Below are 21212 nucleotides of genomic sequence, written 5' to 3'. Positions count from 1 at the left end.
TGTCCAAGGCCCTGCCCACTACCCGTGGTGTTCTAGAGTAAGCTGTAGGCTTGCACTGCCGGGCGTGTCTAAGATCCGGGGAGCGGTCTGTCAAGGGCCTCACACACACTGAGCAGCACAGCTAGGACGGTCATGGCCATCTGTTGGTGGTGTTGGGGATAGAACCTGTGGATTCATCCATGCTAGGGCGAGTGCATTTCTCTGAAACACCCTGCCCTGTATTTGTTTGTTTATCTACTTATTTATCTATTTGGTGCTTTTGGTAATGGATGTGGAATTACAAATGTGTGTGGGGAAACCCAGATTTCAGTGTTTTAATGAAAATTCTCAGAAATAGCCATAACCCACATTGAACACTCCACAAGGCGGATTGACGAGTTAGAAATTCGGTGCTTTCAGATAGTTGGAATGCTGCAGATCTGGAATCTTAGCCCGAATTTATTGCCCATTTCTGCAAGTGACCTAACATCCTTGTGACTGTCACATGAAACCTCTAGGAATATGTAAACAGACTCCTACCTTCTACCAACCCAAAGAAGAATGTCCCCAGAGGCCTGGAGCAGAGATATCCTCGCTTTGCTTTAACTTGCCTACTGGTATGCGCACTAATGTATTTTTTAAAAAATTAAATTGTAAAGCTGGCAGAGGTGGCGCACACCTTTAATCCCAGCACTCAGGAGGCAGAGGCAGGCAGGTCTCTGAGTTCAAGGCCAGCCTGGTCTACAGAGTGAGTAGTGTAGCCAAGGCTGCACAGAGAAACCCTGTCTCAAAAAACCAAACAACCAAACAAGCAAATAGAACATGTGTTCTCTTCATTTATTTATTGTTCTCTCTGTGGAGCACGAATGTGTGTAGAGAGCAGAGGACTCAGGCCTCTCTTCCTGTCACATGTTTTCTAGGGTTTGAAGTCATGCTGTCAGTTGTGGCAGGAAGAACCTTACCCTCCGAGCCATCTTGACACCTCCCACCATGGCATTTGGAAGGCGTTTTGATTTGTGACTTTCTTTGTTCTGTTATGACAAAAATTTCTTAAGGATCTTTGTCCCTGGGCCATTATCATTCATATTTGGCTCCAGAAAAAAAAAAATTACCATGACCCCCCTTGAGGTGATCTGTTTTGTTGTTGTTGTTTGAGACAGGGTTTCTCTGTGTAGCCTTGGCTGTCCTGGACTCTCTTTGTAGACCAGGCTGGCCTCAAACGCATAGGGATCTGCTGTGGCTCAGTTGGGCGAGCACTTGCCTGCCACACTTGAGGTCTACACTCGTGATTCCAGAATTCTGTAGCGGGGGCAGGAGGTCGAGGGTTTTTTGGCTACACAGAGAGTTCCAAGTTAGCCTAGCTCACGAGACCCTGTCTTGAGGCGCTGGGTGTGTGTGTGTGTGTGTGTGTGTGTGTGTGTGTGTGTGTGTGTCAGGAAGCAAGATGGCTCAGTAAATAAGGGTGCTTCCCCCAACACCTGACGACCTGAGCGGAAGTTCCAAAACTCACATGGTACAAGGAAAAACTAACTCCTGGAAGTTGTTCTGGACATACATATTTGCTTTGCACATGCACATACGTGCGTACACACACACACACACACACACACTTATAGTACAAATTTAAGATTTGATTTAATTTCATTTTATGTGCATTAGTGTTTTGTCTGCATTAATGTCTGTGTGAGGGTTTCAGATCTCCTGGAACTGGAATTACAGATTCTTGTGAGCTGCTATGTGGGTGCGGGGAATTGAACCTGGGTCCTCTGGAAGAGCAACTAGTGCTGTTAACCACTGAGCCATCTCTCTGGCCCCCAATTAAAAGCGTTTTTTTCCCTAAAGAAGCTGAGCTCAATGTGGTGGTGCATGATTTTAATCTCTGCAGTTTGAAGCCAGCCTGGTCTACATAGAGGAAGCCTGGGCCAGGCAGTGCCCTATCTCAAAACTCACTTTGGAGGCAGTGGCAAGTGCGTCTCTGTGAGTCTGAGCCAGCCTTCTCTACGTAGGGAGTTCCAGGACAGCCAGAGCTTGATGGTCAGACCCTAACTCAAATCAATTAAAAAGTAAAGCCCTGCCGCTGGGGAGGAGTAATTTTAGGTGAACAGTAGCTTTCCTGGCTTTAGGGTTTATATCTGTGGAAGACTTGAGGTGAAGGCCAGTGCTGGACCAGAGTGGCTTAGTGGGCTCAACCATCCCCATACAGCCTCCCTGCCCCCAAGAAGACCCCTCCACGCCCTCACTGACTCGAGGCTCTGGGCTCCCAGGACAGAAGGTGGCTCGGCGGGAAGAATGTGGTAACTCTTTCCTGGAGCTTTCCTAGGCTGGTGGGGTCGGGGTCAGCACACAGGCTGTGTGCCTGGACTCTCCGGTGTGTGGGCCTCTGAGCAGCGTGTGGTGGCATGTGCATGGGCTGGCATGTGCCCGTGCTTTTTCCACAAGCTCCCTCCCTCCCGCTCTTCCCCATCTCTCCCTGTGCGTGGTCACAGAGCATTGTCCAACTCCCCTCTCTACTTCTGTCTCAAACTGGGAAGTGGTTGCCCTGTCATCCTGCCAGAGAGAAGAGAGTGGAGATAGAATTTCCTGACCCTCAGTCATGCTGGCAGGACGAGGGACGGATACCGAGTTTCCCAGCTTTGATCTCGAGCAGCTCAGTTCACAGAGTTTTCAAAGTCCCATATCGTGGGACACTGTGATCTTTTTGTGACTAAGGAGAAAGTGATGGAAAGGTAGTCAGTCACAGGGCTGGTGAGACAGCGGTGCGTGGTGGTGGCAGAGTGAGTGGCTGGGGTGAGCCAGGAGTCTGCCCTGGCCAGGGCCTGGCGAGGCAGCTGAGTTGGTAGGGTGCTTTCCTGGCACGCACGAGGTCCTCCCCAGCGTCACGTCAACCCGTGTGGCAGTGTTTGCCTGAAATCCCAGCGCTCGAGGAGGAAGCAGGAGGAGCAGTTTACAATTACCTTCAGCTACAGACTGTGTTCTAGGCCAGCAGGGAAATACAGATCTCAGCTGGGTGCAGTGGTGCACATCCCAGCACTTCGGGGGGGGGGGGGGGGCAGAGGCAGGCGGATCTCTGAGGGTTCGAGGCCAGCCCGGTCTACCGAGCAAGTTCCTTCCGGGACAGCCAGGGCCACAGAAGAAACTCTGTCTCAAAAAACAGAAACAAAAACAAAAAAGAAAAGAAAGAGAAAACCTTGTGCCAGTGAGATGACTCAGCAGGTAAAGGTGCTCCCTGCAAGCTGCTGCCTGAGTTCAGCCCTTGGGATTCGCATGGTGGAGGGAGAGAGGCTTCCATGAGACTCCCTCAGATCTGCACATGCGCCCCAGTAGGTCAGTAAGTGAATACAATGTAAAGATTGGTTTTTAATTGTGCGTGCGTGCACACCCACAGACTGGTACGTACATGTAAGTGCAGCACCCATGCCGGCCAGAAGCGGGGGACAGGTGCCCTGGAGCTGGAGCTACAGGTGGCTGCCAATCCCCAGAAGTGGGTGCTGAGGGCTGGACTGGAGCCCAGCAAGGGCAGTATTAGCCATAGAGCCAGTGCTGCTGGGCGCAGAATTTCTTTTATTCTTTTCTTTTCTCTTTCTCTCTCTCTCTCTCTCTCTCTCTCTCTCTCTCTCTCTCTCTCTTTCTTTCTTTGAGACAGGGCTTCTCTGTGTAGCCTTGGCTATCCTGGAACTCACTTTGTAGACCAGGCTGACCTCGAACTCAGAGATTCACCTGCCTCTGCCTCCCGAGTGCCTCGATTAAATGTGTGTGTCACCACCACTGCCTGGTCCTGTGTTTTATTTCTACTGAAGCCCGTGAGGATGGGGAATGAGGGTGCGCTGACCCTGTCTTAAGTCCTGAACCTGGCTGCAATGTTCCAACCCCAACTTTTCACCCGCATGTGAGCACCTGGAGGCCTCTGGAGTGATTATTTCTGGCTATTCGTGGTCCGAGTTCGCTGTGAGAAACAGGTCTACCTGCCTGCCTGGGTCCTCACCCATAGCTCCCCCCCCTTTTTCTTTCCTGGGACCGTGTCTTATGTAGCCTGGGTGGGCAGCCCTACTCTATGTATCTGAGGATGACTTTAAACTCCCGATCCCTCAGCTTCATCTCCTGGATGCTGGCTCCACAGGGTTGGGCACTGCTGGGATACGGTCAGAGCTTTAGGTCCATGCTGGGGAAGTGCTCTACCCACTGAGCCACATCCCAGGCCCAAAGAGCCATTTCTTGATACCTGAGGGTGACTCTTGCTCATGGACCTTAGAAAGTCTTTGTCGGCTTGGATTCAGAAATGACAGAAAAAAGTTGTTTTGGTGGTGGCCGGCAAGAGAAATGAAACTCTGGCCTCTGCCAACATAGAAACCCTGCTGACAGGAAGGAGGAAGGAAGCCCCCCACCCTACTCTGGGTTTTTCAAGACAGGGTTTCCATGTGTAGCCCTGGCTGTCCGGGAACTTACTCTGTAGACCAGGCTGGCCTTGAACTTACAGAGATCTGCCTGCATGGCAGGAAGGAAGTTCTGAGGGTGCACACTTTGCCTTGTACACTTACACATTTTGTTGCGCTATCTGGAGAATCTTCCTGGCGGCAGCAGCGGCTCGGACTGGCTCCTGTAGCTCTGCACAAGCTGCACCGTAGCTTCCCAGTGGCGGCAGGCAGTGGGCATCCTTCCGATCACGAAGGGTTGGCTGTATGCCACACAGAGCTGCCTTCTGCCCAACTGGCAGGTAGGTGATGGGCTTTTCCGGCAGTGATATCAGCAGAGCGACAACTGTCTGAAGAGTCTGTGGAAGTCCTGCTCACCAGACTCAGCGCAAAGCGAATGACTCCCTGCTGCGCCTTCTGGAGTCTTGGTGGGCTTCTCAGGTCTTCATGGTCATGGGTCTCAGTGCAGCTGACCCGGGTTTGCTTCTCTGCAGGGTCAGGAGCAACTGCGTGAAGTGTGTGGAGGAAGAGAGCACTAAAGTCAAGAGGAGGATGGGGTGGGGCCTTGTGCCTGCTGGCTGGCCTGTTGGTGACGGAATGTGTGTCCTGGGTAACGCATGACCTCCTGCAAGAATTCTCCAACCAGCTGATACCCTCCGTGCAGACGGGAAAGATGCACTCAACATTGGCTGGGCCAGCTCCGGACTGCTGCTCCAGAGGACCCCTGCTCTTCTGCAGCTGCCCACTCCTCACGGACCCTCAGACCCTCATCACTCAGCCAGGTACTCCGCCACCAGCTCCGGCATCGTTGACAGCAGTGGTTCTTCTTACGCTGCTACTCTTTAATACAGTTCCTCACCGTGTGCTGACTCCCAAACATAAGACCATTTTTGTTGCTACATCATTATCTTAATTTTGCTGCTGTTGTGAACTGTAATATAAATATTTTTGGAGATAGAGGGTTAGCAAAGAGGTCTCGACCCACAGGTTGAGAACAACTAACCTATAACAATCAGGAGAGTAGGCACCATCTGTCCTTTTGGGGTCTCTTTGTTCTTGGATTGACTTCAGCACATCCTGTGACCCCCAAGATGGTTCTGCCAGGATCACTGACTATTGGGGGATTGAATGAGCAAGGACAGAGCCTGGCTGGTGGCTGGCAGCTCTGGGGCTTTTTTTCCTGACTCATTTTGACACCTCCCTAAGGCTTTCATTGTCGCTGAAAGTTACAGAGAAGGATTGTCCTAGAAAACCATCTAGTTATTGATCACATGGGACCAGGAACCGTATCCCACAGACTGCCTTGGTGAGCTCTGTGACCCTGGGAATGCGAGAGTCTTGAACTCCAACCCACGGCTCTTTTTCACACCAGGCTGCCCTCTAAATAAATGTGGTTTGCAAAATTGCTTGCTGGCTGAAAGGCTTGGCTGGGCTGGGGAGCCTACAACTCCTGTCCCGGAAAGTTGTGAGCTTCGAGTGGTACGGAAGGGTGGAGAGTGGTGTGTGGAGGGGCAGGATGGGCAGTTCCTGCGAACCCGGGTGCCTCTGTTTACTTTTCTCTCTGCTGTGACAGAATACTTGGCAAAACAATTTAAAGAAGGGAGGGTAGCCTGTGGCTCAGAGTTACCCAGGGATAGACTGTCAAGTCAAGGAAGGCATGGCGGGCAGGAGGGTTAGGCGGCTGGTCACGTGGCATCCCCGGTCAGGAAGCAGAGAGATGGATGCTGGTGCTCAGCTCACTTTCTCCTTTCTGTCATTCCGGAACCCCAGCTCATGGGTTGGTGGCAGGCACATTCAGGGTGGGTCTCCCCACCTCAGTGAAGTCACTATAGAAAACCCCGCACAGGCATGCCCAGAGCATTGTTTCCATGGTGATTCTAAACTCCGTCAAGTTGACAAGAGTAATATCACCCTGGGTATAGCACTTTAGGTGACCTGGCTGTCCCTGAGGATACATACCCAATATCAGTATTGCATGGAAGGCCCCTGTGTACGTGTGTGAAGGTGGAGATGGAAGATAGTCCTTCTCTGCAGTGGCCTCAGATCCCCCTTGAATCCAGTACCCAGTGATGGACCTGGGTTGGGATAAGGCGTGTCTTACCATGTCTGCAGGATGCTGAGCCCATGGAGACGATGGGCTGTGTCTTGGGCTGACATCAGACATTGACCCCTTGGGGCTATCATGGGGATGAAGACTGGATAGGGAAGGGGACTTTCTTGCTGGGAAGGGGGCGGGACCAGTGGTGGCCTTGTCTGTCACAGGGGACGGGAGGGCTCTCCCAGGCTGGCTATGCATTCCGGGACCTCTAGGCTGTTAATCAACCCCACTGCTTTCTGAGGTCTTCTGCCAGACTCTGTCCTGAGACAGTAGCCTGAGTGGCTGCTGTCTACAGGAAATGTGGTTAGGGTCCTGGGGAACTGAATGTTACCACTTTTTGGTTTTTTGGCTTCTCTGAGCTGAGGTCATACTATGTGACCTCAGGCTGGCCTGGAATTTGAGCTCTTTATGCTTTGGACTCTCCAAGATCACGGGCAGATGTCTATGCCCAGCTCCAAGGGTCCCCTTTGATGGCTGTTGTCAATAAAATGGTATTGGGCTAAATATTTTTATTATTAGCTCTATAATTATTTTGGTAGTATTATTTTTTAAAGATTTATTTTATTTATTATTTATACAGTATTCTGCCTACATGCCAGGAGAAGGCATCAGATGTCATTATAGATGGTTATGAGCCACCGTGTGGTGGCTGGGAATTGAACTCAGGACCTTTGGAAGAACAGTCAGTGCTCTTAACCTCTGAGATTGCTCCAGCCCTCAGTGGCATTATTTAACCTGCTATCACAATCAATAGCACACAGATGCCTGTTGGATTTTATAACACTTTGGCTTGGGCAGATAGTTCCACCTATGCCATCTCAATAACCTCACCACCCCCCTCCCAGCCCCCATCCAATGCCATCAGCCTTACCCATCATTATCTGGGTCACCTTCCATCCATAATCTTATAAATACTTGCTTGTATTCTTCATTTGGGCCTTTCCACACCATTATTGGAGTCCTTTCTCCCAGCCCACGTGATTCCTTCCAGCCCGTGTGGTTCCTTCTCCACGCTAACCCATCATGGAGTCCTCCTCTCTCTTGTCTTCCTCTGTCTGTCCTTCCCTTCATTCTCCTGTACCCAAAGCCCTCCGACAGTGGCCACACCTACCCCATTCTGCTGTGCCCAGGTCTTAGGCAGGTTTACACAACAAGAACAGGGCCATCATGGGATCTTGAGGACCAGTAATTAGCATCAAAATACAAGCATCAGACCAGCCCTCTGCAGACTGAGTCTGAGTCTTTTTGTGTATATATGGGTACATGTAGGTGCAAGCATATGTGTGTGCGTGTATACCTGTACACATGAGGTGAAGAATTGAGGGCAGCCAAGAATCCAAGAATGTTTCTCCACATGTGGCTTTTTTTTTTTAAGGGGAGTGTTCTCATTGGCCTGGAACACACCAATCCGCATAGGCTGGCTGGGATCCTCCTGTTTCTGCCCCCCCAGGGCTGGGATTACAAGCATGCACAGCATACTTTATTTTTTCAACCTGATTTCTGGGAAGTGAGCTTGGCTCCCTATGCTTATATGGCAAGTGCTATTCTGACCGAGCCATCCCCTTAGTTCTTAGACTCATCAGAGAGATCAAGCTGGGCAGGTGGAGAGTCTGAGCAGAGCTATGGCCTTCGAGGTAGCTGCTGATGAGAATGCACACCAAGTGGGGAGAGCAGGATGAGGAGGGGCTGGGAGTGCGCTGTGGGGACCCCAGGGAATTCAGGACTTTGTCGACAGGCCTGCCCTAGGCAATCGCAGTGTTCTGCTCTCTGCCTTTTGGGTTTGTTCATCCCTGGACCGAGCTCAGAGGTCTTGTGACTCCTCCACTCGGCTATCACCTTTGGACTGAAACGTTACCTCTTGCAGGCTCAGTAAACCTCCAGGACTCAGGAGGCTGCTAGTGAGGTCATCCAAGCAGCACACAGTTCTGGCATCCTCGAGAGAAGACTCCTCGGCGGAGCATCGCAGGTTGTGCGGGGTCCAGGGGTGTGTCCTTCATGAGTGTTACCGTGTCCATGCTGGCATTGCTTTTGGGTAGCAGAATTACCAAAATGGACCCATACTCTAGTAAGTGACTTGGACATTGGTAGAATCGCCTCTTTGTTCTGTGGTTGTTCTATTTGGAGTGACAGGAAATGGACTAAAAGTAACTCAACAGACCCCTGAGCTGGACTTGGGTGCAGTCAGTTCATGGTCTGCCATTACCATCTGTATCTGGGGTGACTAGGATCAGATTAAAATGGACAGAGTTGATATAGGCATGTTAATGCCACAGTGGCTGGCTGTTGGGGGTTGGGCAAGCCGGGACTGAGCCAGCAAGGTGCCAGCCTGCCAGCCTGGCCCACTCTGAAATACTCCCAAAGGTCTTCATGTCACCGGGCTCAGCTCTGCAATTGCCGAGAGTCTGCGGCCTTGGCACTTTTGGCACTTGTCTGAAGAAGATAAGCCTGAGTATTGGTCACCACCGGCCTCTGGCTGCCAGTCACTGTACCATGGTAACATGGATGTCAGTTGATGGAGAACTGTAGCCTTGGGATAGTGTGTGTGTGTGTGTGTGTGTGTGTGTGTGTGTGTGTGTGTGTGTGACCAAGGTCCAGGTCAGTTGTTGCCATCAATCAGTTTTCCACTGTTTCCTGAGGTAGGGTCTCCTTAGCATTCACTGCTGGGTCTGCACAGGCCGCAGAATCCTGCTGTGTGTTTCTGAGCTTGGATTCCAGGTGTGTGCACCCGTCCAGTGTTTTACCTGGCTGCTGGCGTTTGAACTCAGGTCTTCACGCTGCAGCTCCCTCTGCCATCTGCTTGGATGAACACTGGCCGGAACCTCGCCAGTCCTGAGCCATTCCTCTTCTTCCTTCCCTCTAAATAATGGTTTTCTGCTCAAGTGCTCATCTGCCTTAGATGCTGGTCGGACAGGGCTGCTCTCCCTTTCCCCAGAGGGTCCCGGCTGTGTGGGGAAAGTCAGGCTGCATGGTTCTTGCGGCTCCTTGCTTGTGATGGTGGGGGGAGGGAAGGGAGTGGGCACGGGCGGGGGCGCTTCTTTCTCTTTCCACTGCTGGGACAAAATGCTTGTCAGTGGCTACAGAAGGGTTCATTTTGACTCATAACTGAGGATAGGACAGTGACCTGTGGGAACAGGATTGCAGGGCAGCTGGTCACTTTCTACGCCAGGAAGCAGGACTATGGAGGCCACCGCTCCCCCTGCCTTCCTTGATTTTTATTTTGTGCTGGTGGGGGGCGGTTCATGGAATCATGACTGTCTTCCTGTGTGGCTGTGGCTAACTTAGAACTGGCTTTCAGACCACGCTGACAATGAACCCACAGAGACCCACTTGCCTCCTCCTTCTGTATTTGTAGTATTGATCCCGTGGAGGAGCTGGGGTGAGGCCCAGGCCCTGGGCTGGAGACCAAGGGAGGGGTTAATGAGCACTCAGCCGGGCAGAGAATTGGACAGAATTGAGAAGTTGGGCAGGGCAGGCCTGGGGTAGTGGAAGGGCTCCGGGGTCTGTGCAGAGGTTCACAGCCCTGACAGCGATGGCTGAGAAGGTTCAGACCAGGGCTTCAGCCTCGCTGAGCCCCTGTGAGCTGAGCCTGGTCAGTGTGGGACACTGCTGCTGAGCCCTTGAAATGTGGCTGGTGTTGAGGACCCTAACACCACCATTTGGTCTTCTGTTTTCTTTTCCTTTTTCTTCATGATTTGGACATCCCAGTGAATCCCAGGCTGTCCTGAAAGGGGATCATCCGGGGCCTGGAGTGAGTGGTCACCTTGCCATGCTCACCCTGAGGGGCATTTTCTTTTAGTTTTGAAGACAGGATCTCATGCTGACCTTGACCTAATTCTGTTGGGGATGACCTTGAACTTCTCCTCCTCCTGCCTCTAGAGTGCTGGGATTACAGATGTGTACCACCTTGGGTTATGGGTTGTGGGTCAGGGTTGTGAGGTGCAGGGATGGAAGCCAGGCTTTTGGCATGTTAGGTTAACACCCTACCAATTGAGTTACAGCTCCAGCCTCCCCATGGGTCCCTCTGAGGGCTGAGTCTTGAGCTCAGGATGGAGGTCAGCCTGGGAGAGATGGAAAGAGCCGAGCATGATTCTGCCCTTAATGTCAGCTTAATGTCAAGAGCCAATGGGCCTGTGTTGAGTGGAAAAGGCTGAGGAGGGCTCAGGTGACTTCTGGGTAGGTCAGGAAGTACAGCAGCACCTGGTGTCCGGGGAGAAGCACAGATAATCAGGAAGATGAGGAGAGGGATGTTGCAAAGACACAATGGAGGCCAAGGCTTACCATGTTGTACAGGAGCAATCAAGAGAAGTGTGGACCCAGGGTCAAACCAGGGCCTCTGGGCAGCCCCAGAATGTGGGTGTGGCCCTGAGGCCTGCGGATGGAGAGCAAGACCAGAATGCCCATTGGCCAGAACCTACAAATCTCACTTATGATGCTCTCTGGAGAGGGCTCCATCTACCTGTCACATGGTGGGGCCACTGGTGAAGGTACGAACCAAAGATGATGGCTCATGGTGGCCTCCTCCTCCTCAATGCCACCGTCCTGTGGCATGAACTGAAAACAAACTTTCACCGTGTGAACAATGAGATATAGTTAACGAATTCCTATCAGATCTGTTGTACACAGCAATCCTTTCTCCTCTCTCTCTGTTTTTTATTGTACATGCATGTATGTGTGGTGAAGGGCCTCCATACGCTCACGTCCTTGAATGCTTAGTCACCAAAGAGTAGAACTCTTTGGGAGGATTCGGAGGTTTGGTCTTGTTGGATGAAGTGTGTCCTCGGGGGTGGGCTTTGGCTCTCACCGGGGGTGAGCCAGGCCCAGGTTGTCTTCCTCAGTGGATCAGCTTCTGCTCTAGCACCCTGCTCCTCACCATGACCATTACAAACTAAACCTCCGAAACTGTAATGAAGCCCCGATTAAGTGCTTTCTTTTGTAAGAGCTGCCTTGGTCAAGGTGCCTCTTCACAGCAGCAGAACGCTAAGACAACGCATGTCTGTATGTCTGTGTCCGTGTATACATGGGTGTTTAGGTACGTGTGTGTGTGTGTGTGTGTGTGTGTTTGTGTGTGCGCACTCTCATGTGGAGTCCAGACATCAGTTTGTTTCTTTTCAGGTGCTGTCCATCTGGTTTTCTTTCCTTCGATTTTCAGACGGGACCTCAGAATGTGGCCCTGGCCCTGCGCAGCCTGGAACTTGCTGTGCGGCCCAGTGTGTATATTGGAACGAGCATGGCTTCCATGGGCTCACACTTAGTTCCCAGTTGGTGAGACTGCTGGGAGAGGGTTAGGAAGTGTGGCCTGGTGGAGAAAACGTGTCACTCAGGGTGGGCTGTGAGTCTTGAGTGGACTGGCAGCATTTGCAGTGTGCTCTAGCTGCTGACCTGTTCATGACAGCAAGTCTTTGCTCTGCCATCGTGGACTCTAACTCATGAAACCACAGGCCCAGTTAAGCACTTTCTTGTATGAGCTGCCTTGGACAGTGTTTGGCCACAGCAATAGAAAGGTGATGAAGAAATCTAGCTTGTCCTTGAACTCAAAGCCTTTGCCTGCCTCTGCATTCTGAGGTCTGAGCTCCTTCCCAGTGTGGGCCTTTGGTGGTGGCCATCTTTGATCCCAACATTCAGGAGACAGAGGCAGGAGGATCTCCAAGTTTGAGGCCAGTCTGGTCTACGGAGTGAGTTCCAGGACAGCCAGGGCCACACAGCGAGACCCTGTCTCTAAAAACAAAACAAAAAGCGAAATGAAACAAAACAAAAGAGAAAAAGCTCCAGGCTTGGTGGTATTTACTTGTGTGCCAGCACTGAGGAGGTGGAGGCAGGTGGATCATGAGTTTGACATTACATAGCAAGTCCCCTTTTCTAAGAAGGAGAGGGATGGTTAAGAAGGACAGAAAACCCTGCAAGCTGAATCCTGAGCTATCTGGGAACCTCCGTGCTGGACCTTTAGGCTCATTCCATTGGCCAGAGTGGGGTAACCATGGCCAACCGTGGCTGGCCAGTTCCTGGCAGTGAGTCAAGGAAGAGAGCTAGGCCACATCAGCTGTTTCTGATGCCTGGCACTCTACTTAAACCAATAAACAGGGAGGGAGTGCCTCTCTTCCCCTCTAAGTCATGTTTTAATTCAATTTTATTACTAATGGCGATGTGGGTACCATGTAGAGGGAGAAAAGGATTCTTAGCATTAGGTGGAAACTCTTGCTCAGAACTGAGGTTTTAGGGTGACTTTGCTGGGCCATGGATCCAGAGCTGGGAGTGTAGCCTGGAGTTTGCCTCCCAGCACCAGCATAAACACGCTGGATGTGGTGGTGTGTGCTGGTAGAGCCAGCTCAGGGAGGTGGAGACACAGGCGCTTCTGGGCCAACTAGCCAGCCAGTCTAGCCTTGCCAGTGAGCCCGGGCCCATGTGGTCCCCAACACACAGGTGTACACACACAAGCATGCCCATGTGCACACTCATTTAACCAGTGTGCTCGGGTGCACACACATACATTCTAGAAGAAGGAAAGGAAAAGGTCAGGGAAAGTGCCAGGAGCCGAGGCTCCTCTCTCTGCGCCCCCCGCCCCCCAGAGCCTCGTGGAGGCCTAATCTCTTTCAGCAGATGGAGCCCTGGGTCAGCCGCTGTGGTCACACTTGCTGGAGAGGGACATTCGATTCTACCCGGATAGCTGTCGGTGGCAGCGGCATCTCTTACTAGCCCTGCGCCCCTCCGCCTCGCAGGGAACACGCTTGCTCTGGATGCTTGAAAGTCCACCCTCAGTTCTTGGACTCCTGCACCCTAGAGCTGGACCCCCCTCTTCCTGGTCCTGCCACCAGCAGACTCTGAGTATGGCCGGCATGGGACAAGAGGCCACCAGCCTCTCCATGGCAACCCTGGCCTGGCTGAGCGCCATCGTAAGCTGCGTGCCGCCCGTTCGGAGGGTGACGTTTTTAGAAGATGAACCCAGGTGGCAGCCTTGGGAGGGCCTGCGGCACGTGTTCAGGAAAACAGATGGATTCAGCATAGACTCTGGCACCAGGCCCGCTGTGACGCAGGACCTGCGGGTGCCCTGAATCCTTGCGGTCCTGGCTGGATTTGCTGCTGTGCATGGCTGGGGACAAACACACCGAGCGTGTGAAGAACGAGAGTGTTGAGGGCAAGATCGTGAAGGCAGGCATGTTCTTTGGCGTTGGCCTTCTGGCGCTGACGTCCCTGTCTTGGATAACATACATCATCAGCCATGGTTTCTCGAACCCGCTGTTGGGCTACATGAAGGAAGCAGGGATGGACGCCCCCTCACGTGGCCTGGGCCAGCTCAGTGCGACTATTTTGGGGGGCAGCCTGCTGTGTTTCAACTGTCCCTCATGCAGTGTCCTCCCCAGATGCACTGTGGACCTGGTCACAGTTGCTTCGGGAGCCAACAGCAACGTGTCCGGGAAGTTTCTCTCTACCTTTAAATTGTTTGTTAGACAGACCTCAGACCATCTCATAACCCTATTCTGGCAAGTGTTCCTGACAGTCCTGGATGGAGCAGGAGGCCTGGAGAACTTACTCAGGAGGCTTCCCTCCTGGGGATAGAATCGCTGGAGGAAGAAAAGGCTGGAGGAAGAAAATACATGTGGATGGGGTCAGCTTCAGCGGACCCAAATAGAGTCATTGTTTCCCCCCAAGCTGGACTGGGATGGAGTTGTTTACTTGGTCTGTGGTTGCTCTCTCAATTTGGGGTGACTGGAAATAGAGCCAGAGGGAAGCAGCAGACCCAGGCATGATAATACTTGCTGGCTGTTGGGGGATGGGCAAGAAGAGACTGATGCAGGCTGGTGCCTCCTGACCCACTGTGACACCTTCCTAATGGTCTTGTCACCAGGCTCAACTCTAATGTGTAATTAAAAAATAAACTCAACTAGCCAGGTGTGGTGGTGCACGGCAGTGAACAGGGAGGCGGGGGCAGGTGGATCTCTGAGTTCGAGGCCAGTCTGGTCTACAAAGCGAATCTAGGACAGCCAAGGCTACACAGAGAAACCTTGTCTCAGGGGGGGAAAAAGCCTTGATAGTGAAATTCCTCTTAATTTTAAAATGTTTAAAAATTATTTGACATTTTTTTAAATTGCTGTACTGCTAATTCACCCATTCAGCTCTTGGTCAGTTTCTAGTTTTAGTTTCCCATGTGTTTCATAGATAGCTTTGCACAATCATTTCCTGTATGGCTCTCTGAGTTTCTGCATTAGGCTCTGGGCTCTGCATAATTTTCTGTTTGTCTCATAAAGTCATTTGTGCGTGGCGAACCCCTGACTCTCTTGTTTTTCTAAGGAAGGAGAGATAGTATCTCACTGTGGCTTTGAGTCACTTTACTCCTTGATTACTAACAAGATTTGACAATCTTTACTCAAACCTGATGGTTCTTTTGGTTTCTTTTGTTCTTAGCTATCTTGGTTCCTGTGCCCATCAGGTCCTTTGACTTAAAAAAAAAAAATGTTAACTCTTTCCTTTTTTCTCTTCCTGTGGGTGTGGGTACGCACACGACAAGGGTTTTGCTGTGGAGGTCAGAGAACAAACTCGGCAGTCTTTATTCACCATGTGGGCCTTGGGGATGGAGCACAAGTCATCAGGGTTGGCAGTAAGCTCTTGCTCCATGACCTCTGGGTTTCCTTTCTCCTCAGTGTTGGGAGTAGTCTTGAGCTTGTTAGCCTTGTACTTTACCACCCTCAACTTTCCGCACTTGGTTCTGTCCTCCTACTGTGTGTCTCCAGGATCAAACTCGGGTCAATAGGCCTGACAGCAAGTGCCTGTATTGTGCACTGGCCCAGTATTTTCTTCCTCCCTTTTATTTTGAGACAGGGTCTCTCTCTCTCTCTCTCTGTAAACATATGTTGTTTTTGTTTGTTTTCAAGACAGGGTTTCTCAGGGTAGCCCTGGCTGTCCTGGAACTCACTCTGTAGATTAGGCTGGCTTCGAACCTGGAGATCTCCCTGTCTCTGCTGGGATTAAAAGTGTGCACCACCACCATGCCTGGCTCCATTATTTTATTTCTAACACTTTCTTTCATTATTTTCTGAAGTATACAAAAATGATAGATATGCCATCATGCACATTCCTATGGGAACATATATATACACAGATGTGTATGTATTGCTAAAATGGCTTTATCCAATTCATATTAATTAAAAAAAAAAAAAAGTTAAAAACTTGAAATAGGCCAGGCAGTGATGGATCACCACCACCACCCAAAATAACAAACAACAAACCCAAACCAACCAGCCAACCAGACAAACAACCCCCAGCAACCTTTCAAAAGCAGGTGCAGGGCAGAAGAATGAGCCTTAAATACATAGAGAAATGGAGGCCAGGCTGGGTGTTTTCAATCCCCAGTTCTGCACGCTTGAGAGAGTTAAATAAAGGCAAGACTGTGACTCTCTGGGTGGCTCCTCCTCTTGTAAACCCGGGCATTGACGGGAAAAGCCCAAGGAGTGCTCTCAGATGCCCCAACCAGGCTGTTAACCAGGAAGCTGGCCTTGCAGGTGATCGGCCAAAAATCAAACTTTCTCACGCCCGCCCAGCGCCCTGCTTGGCCCGCAGTGTCTCCTGCCCCCGCGCGGCCGCATCGCGGCACTGCACACGCTCGGAGCCCTTCTAGGTATTGCTCTGCGATCATGCTTTTTCTCCAGGGTGTGGGATCCGGAATGGTGCCTCCTGGCGTGGTGCAAGACAGCGTCCACTGCTTTCTCCGTGCTCCCAGCCGGTCATCCCCGATCTTCTGTATGGGGGAACTCCAAGGCTGCACAGCACAGAATGCACACTTGTTCTCCAGCCCGATGTTGATAAGGGAGGGAGGTCTGGGGCTGAGGACAGTGGGGTCGCACCTGAGGAAGCTATATCGGGGCTCATCCTGGGGCAAATCTGCTACCCTAGGGTCCAGCTTGGAAGGCAAGGCCATACAGATTTCATCTCCTCCTTCCTCCTCCTTTTTGCTCTTCTCTCCCCATCTCCCTACCTCCCACCACTCGTGCCTGACAGGTAAACTAGGCTGCTTCTGAAATTTGCTCTGAGCTGTTTCCCCCAGGGCAGATAGAGAATTGACCCTACGGGTCAGCCATCGGGCCTGCCATCGGGCCTGTGATCACCGTGTAGCCTGAGCTCTCAGAGGATCAGGGAAGGGGATCTAGGGAAAGGGGTAGTGTCTCATGTGGCAACTGGGTCCCCATGGCAACTGGACCCCCACCCTGTGGCATCTGTGAGGTCACCCTGCCTCTCCTGGCTGGAGGAATGGATGGAGGCCAGACATGGAGGCTGCTCCCTGGGTCCGATCTGGCCTCCTCAGAATTCTGCTGCAGGTTGGGAGGCTCTCTATGCTGGTAAGCAGGACTGGGACAGGAGACCTGGAGAGATTCAGCCGTTCCCAGCCATCAGGGAGAAGGCCCATCCCCAAACTATGGTGGCATGGCCATCTTCCTTCCTTCCTCTCCCTGCCTCCTTTCTCTTCTCTGTTCCCCTTCCTTCTTTTTCTTTATTCATATGTAGTTTGAGACAAGATGTCATTATTTGGCCCCAGCTGTCCTGGTACTTGCTATCTAGAGCAGGCTGGCCCTAAGTGCCCAGAGATCTGCCTGGCCCTGCACCACTAGACCAGCCCTTTCTTTCCTTTAAAAAGCTTATATTTTATTTGTGTGTGTGTGTGTGTGTGTGTGTGTGTGTGTGTGTGTGTGTGCGCGCGCGCGCGCGCGCGTGCTGGGAGTCAGTCCTCTTCTTCCAGCATTGTGGGTTTTGAGTTGTCAGACTCGGCAGCAAGCAGCCTTTGCCTGCTGAGCCATCTCACTGAGCTGCTTTCCCCTTCCTCTGTCTTCCCTTCTCCCTCCCCTGCCTCCTCCATTCCTTCCTCCTCCCTCTTCCCTTCTAGTGGGTATGATGAGTGCAAAGGCACATGTCTGTGTGCACCGGAAGCCAGAGGCGCTGGAAGGCCTTCCTACCACTCTCTACCTTATTTCTTTGATCCCCTGAACTTGGAGCTGATAGATTTGTTTGTTTGTTTGTTTGTTTGTTTTTCTGACAGCTTAGCAAGCCCCAGAGATTCTTCAAGAGCTTCAGTGCTGGGGTGGCAGGCACACACTGGACCAAGCTGGCTTGCTGTGTGGGTGCTAAGACCAGAACCCTGCTCTAATTTTCTCTCTCTCTCTTTCTCTCTCTCTGTACCATGGCTGTACTGGAACTCACTCTGTAAACCAGGCTGGCCTACAACCCATAGAGATCTACCTGCCTCTGCCTCCTAAACGTTGGGATTAAAGGTGTGTGCCACCACTGCCTGGCTTCAGCAGCAAGCACTCTCTCAACTGCTGAGCCATTTCTCTAGTCCTCTCTTCTCCTCCTCATTCTCCCCTCCCCCCACATTCTCACTATGTGGTCCAGTGGTCCAGGCTGTCCTCAACCATGTAGCTAAGGTTAGCCTCAAAACTCACTGGCCTTGGACTCCTGACCTTCTGCTGGGACCACAGGTGTGTGCCCCTCATGCCTGGCTTCCTATCCTGGTCCTTCAAAACCTGCAGTTCCTAGACTCGGATGGTCCCGTGGTTGTAGGGCATTAGGGAGCCTGGGTTGATCACCTCTGTCACCCATGGGCTGGAGTATTTAGGCTCTACCATTAATCCCACTCTCGGTGAGTGGAAGATACCCTTGGCCAACTTGCCACTCAGCCCTGGAAATTGTTTTTTCTTTTTTTAAGATTTATTTATTTCTTATGCATACAATGTTCTGTCTGCATGTATACCTGCACTCCATAAGAGGGCATCAGATCTCATTATACCATGTGGTTGCTGGGAATCAAACTCGGGACCTCTGGAAGAGCAGCTCCTGCTCTTAACCCCTGAGCCATCTATCTCTCCAGCCCCAAACCTGGAAATCTTGTTTCTCCTTTTATACTTCTCACAGTAGGTCTGTGATTGAGTCGGTCACCCTTCCCCACATCTACATCTCTGTCCCTAATGATACCTTTATTCCCAGCATCTCTCATGATGCCAAGGGCAACCAGGGTTCCAGGCAAGCCCAAGAACTTGGGGGAAAGTCAACTGGCCAGTGTTCAAATCCTGCAGAGTTAAGGGGGAGGTCATCTTACTTATTTATCAGTTTTTAATTCTTATGAATTCTGATTATTGTGATGTGATGTTCGTGGTGAGTACTCGCTTGTCGTAGCACCTATGTGGCAGTCAGAGGAAGATTTGGGGGGCTGGTTTTCTCTCCTTCCCTCTTTATATGGGTTCTGGGATTATACTGAGGTCAATAGTCTTGTGGGGAAAGAGCTTCAACCACTGAGCAGTCTCTGTTCTTTTTGTTTGTTTGTTTGTTTGTTTCATGTAGCCTCGGTTAGCTATGAACTTCCTATGCAGCCAACGAATTTTAAAATTCAGATCCTTCTGCCTCTGTCTCCCCACTGCTGAGATTACAGGCATGCACCACCCCTCCTGGTTTATACAGCGGTGGGACTAAAGCCCAGGGTTTTCTTTCTTTCATTCCTCCTTTTTTTTTCCAAGACAGGATTTCTCCATGTAGCCTTGGCTGTCCTGGACTCGTTTTGTAGACCAGGCTGGCCTCGAACCCATAGCCACTTACCTGCCTCTGCTTCCCTGAGTGCTGGCATTACTGGCTTGAACCAGGGTCTCATGCATGCCAGGCAAGCTCTCCACAGCTGAGCTCCTTTCCCATGCCTGGAAGTCACTCTTAAAAGGTTCAAGACAGGACACAATGGTGCATGCCTTTAATCACAGTACTTAGGAAGCAAAAGCAAGAGGATATCTGTGAGTTCAAGGCCAGCCTGGTCTACACAGTGATCTCTAGGACAGTCAGGATTATATCGAGAGAACCCCACCTAAAAAGAAACCCAAATCAAATAAATACATAAACAAAATAAAAGAGAGACTATTCTTATGCATTCACAAGTAAACTGAGGCTTGGCCCACAATGACCAGGCAGTTTCTCCAGTGGTGACATTGCTAACTCTGGGTCCCCATCCTCCCACAGCTGATCCAGAACCGCAGGCACTTGTATGATTTCCTGCTCCTGAAGATGGCCGCCTTTCAGCACTGGGTATTGGGACTGGCCCAGGAGGCCAGGGGCTCCGGCAGTGACCAGGTCCACCTGCTTCCAGGAACCACCGTAACCTGCTGTCTTGGCTTAGCCCTTCGAGCTGGACTGGCATTGCTCTGGGTCCCCATGTGGCTGGTCCTCTGTGGACCCAGGCTGGTGTACGGGGTTGGGCTGTGCTGTACCTGCACCGTGAGACTGGCCCTGCAGCAGCTCGGCGCCTGGGAAGCTCTGGGGGGACCTGCATCCAGGGTCAGGGACCTGCTTCTATCCTGTCTGCACAGCCTGATGCTGGTGGCCTTGCTCCTGCTGCTGCTGACCTGGAGGCTGGTGCAGAAAGCCCATCGCTTCAGTCTGGGCTGGCTGCCCAGCCAGGTGGGTCGGCAGGGATGCCGGCTGGGGATGCTGACTGGCCTGGGGAATTCTGGCTGTGGCCACAGCTGCTCAGTACCAGCCATGGGCAGGACCTGGGGGCCAGTTACCACGCTCTTTAAAAACATCTAATTTTTAAAGTGTGTGTGTGCATGCACACAGGTGTTCTCAGAAGCCAGAAGAGAGCACCAGGCCTCCTGGAGCTGGAGTTACAGGCAGTTGTGAGCCTGATGTGGGCAACAGAGCCCAAACTGGAGTCCTCTGCAAGAGCTCTTAGCTTGCTCTTAGCCACCAACCCCTCTCTCCAGCCCCATGGAGTGTTACTTTTAATTTTTTGTTTTCGGACAGGGTTTCTCTGTGTAGCCTTGGCTGTCTCAGCATTCAATAGTGCTAGGATTAAAGGTGTGAGCGACTACACGCATAGTGTTACTTAAAAGAAAACATTATTTGTGTGTGTGTATGCAGGCGTGTGGGCATGCTGGTGTCTGCGCTATAACCCCAGCACTAGGGAGACAGGGCCAGAGGCAGGCGGATCTCTGTGAGTTTGAGGCCAGCCTGCTCTACAAAGTGAGTCCAGACAGCCATGGCCACACAGAGAAACCAAACAACAACAACAAAACCAAACCCCCCAAACCCAAGTGGGCGTAGAGGAACAGCAGAGTTTGCTTCTTTTCTTCTACCCTGTGGGTGCTGGGGCTCAGACTTGGCTTGTTTGAGGCATCCCTTGGGCCCTTAACAGTGTCCTCTTGCCTGCCCGGACCCTCCTACAGAATTCGGTGTTGCTCGGAGCCCTGGCACTGCTGAGGCACCTCTACTTGTGGGCGGAGCACGTGACCACACTCACGTCCTGGAACCTGGTCTATCTTGTCACTTGGACTACCTGCCTTGCTTCCCACCTGCTTCAGGCTGCCTTTGAACACACAGCCCAACTGGCCCAGGCCCAGGAGGCCAAAGCCCAGGAGACCTCAGGGCCCCCACCTCAATTCTTAATTCCAGAATCCTCCACCACTGAGCCTGGGCCCTTTCCAACCCAGCCTGCAACCCCTGGAGAATAAATGTGTCCCCCACCTGCCTTTCGGACTCACCGTTGTTCTACATACTTGGACTAGAAGGCTATTCTGTGTCATTTGTGTGCATGCGTATCTGTGTGTGCCTATGGTTATGGGGACACATAGATGAAATCCCAGGTTCAGGTGCCTCTGGGAAGGAAATCACATTTCTCAAGTGTCTTTCAGGTGTCACGTTATCAACTTCCTCAGACACATCATCATTTGGTTTGTCTCTTAGCAACCCTAGCATTTGGCTTGACTGTT

General features: G+C 51.6%; 1 protein-coding gene across 1 annotated transcript; it reads left to right on the top strand.

Moving 5' to 3' along the window:
* Positions 1–5050: 5050 nt before the first annotated feature.
* Positions 5051–20954, top strand: Tmem270 (transmembrane protein 270; the record flags this gene model as incomplete). The annotated part of the gene is made up of 3 exons (XM_055605877.1): positions 5051–5170; positions 19465–19902; positions 20670–20954. Coding segments are annotated over 3 exons (843 nt in total), but the record flags the coding sequence as incomplete, so codon positions are not given.
* Positions 20955–21212: the final 258 nt, after the last annotated feature.

Source organism: Psammomys obesus, unplaced genomic scaffold (assembly GCF_907164565.1).
Source record: "Psammomys obesus unplaced genomic scaffold, mPsaObe1.curated_primary_1811, whole genome shotgun sequence".
In the NCBI taxonomy this organism is placed as follows: domain Eukaryota; kingdom Metazoa; phylum Chordata; class Mammalia; order Rodentia; family Muridae; genus Psammomys; species Psammomys obesus.
This window is presented reverse-complemented; position numbering and strand designations above follow the sequence as displayed.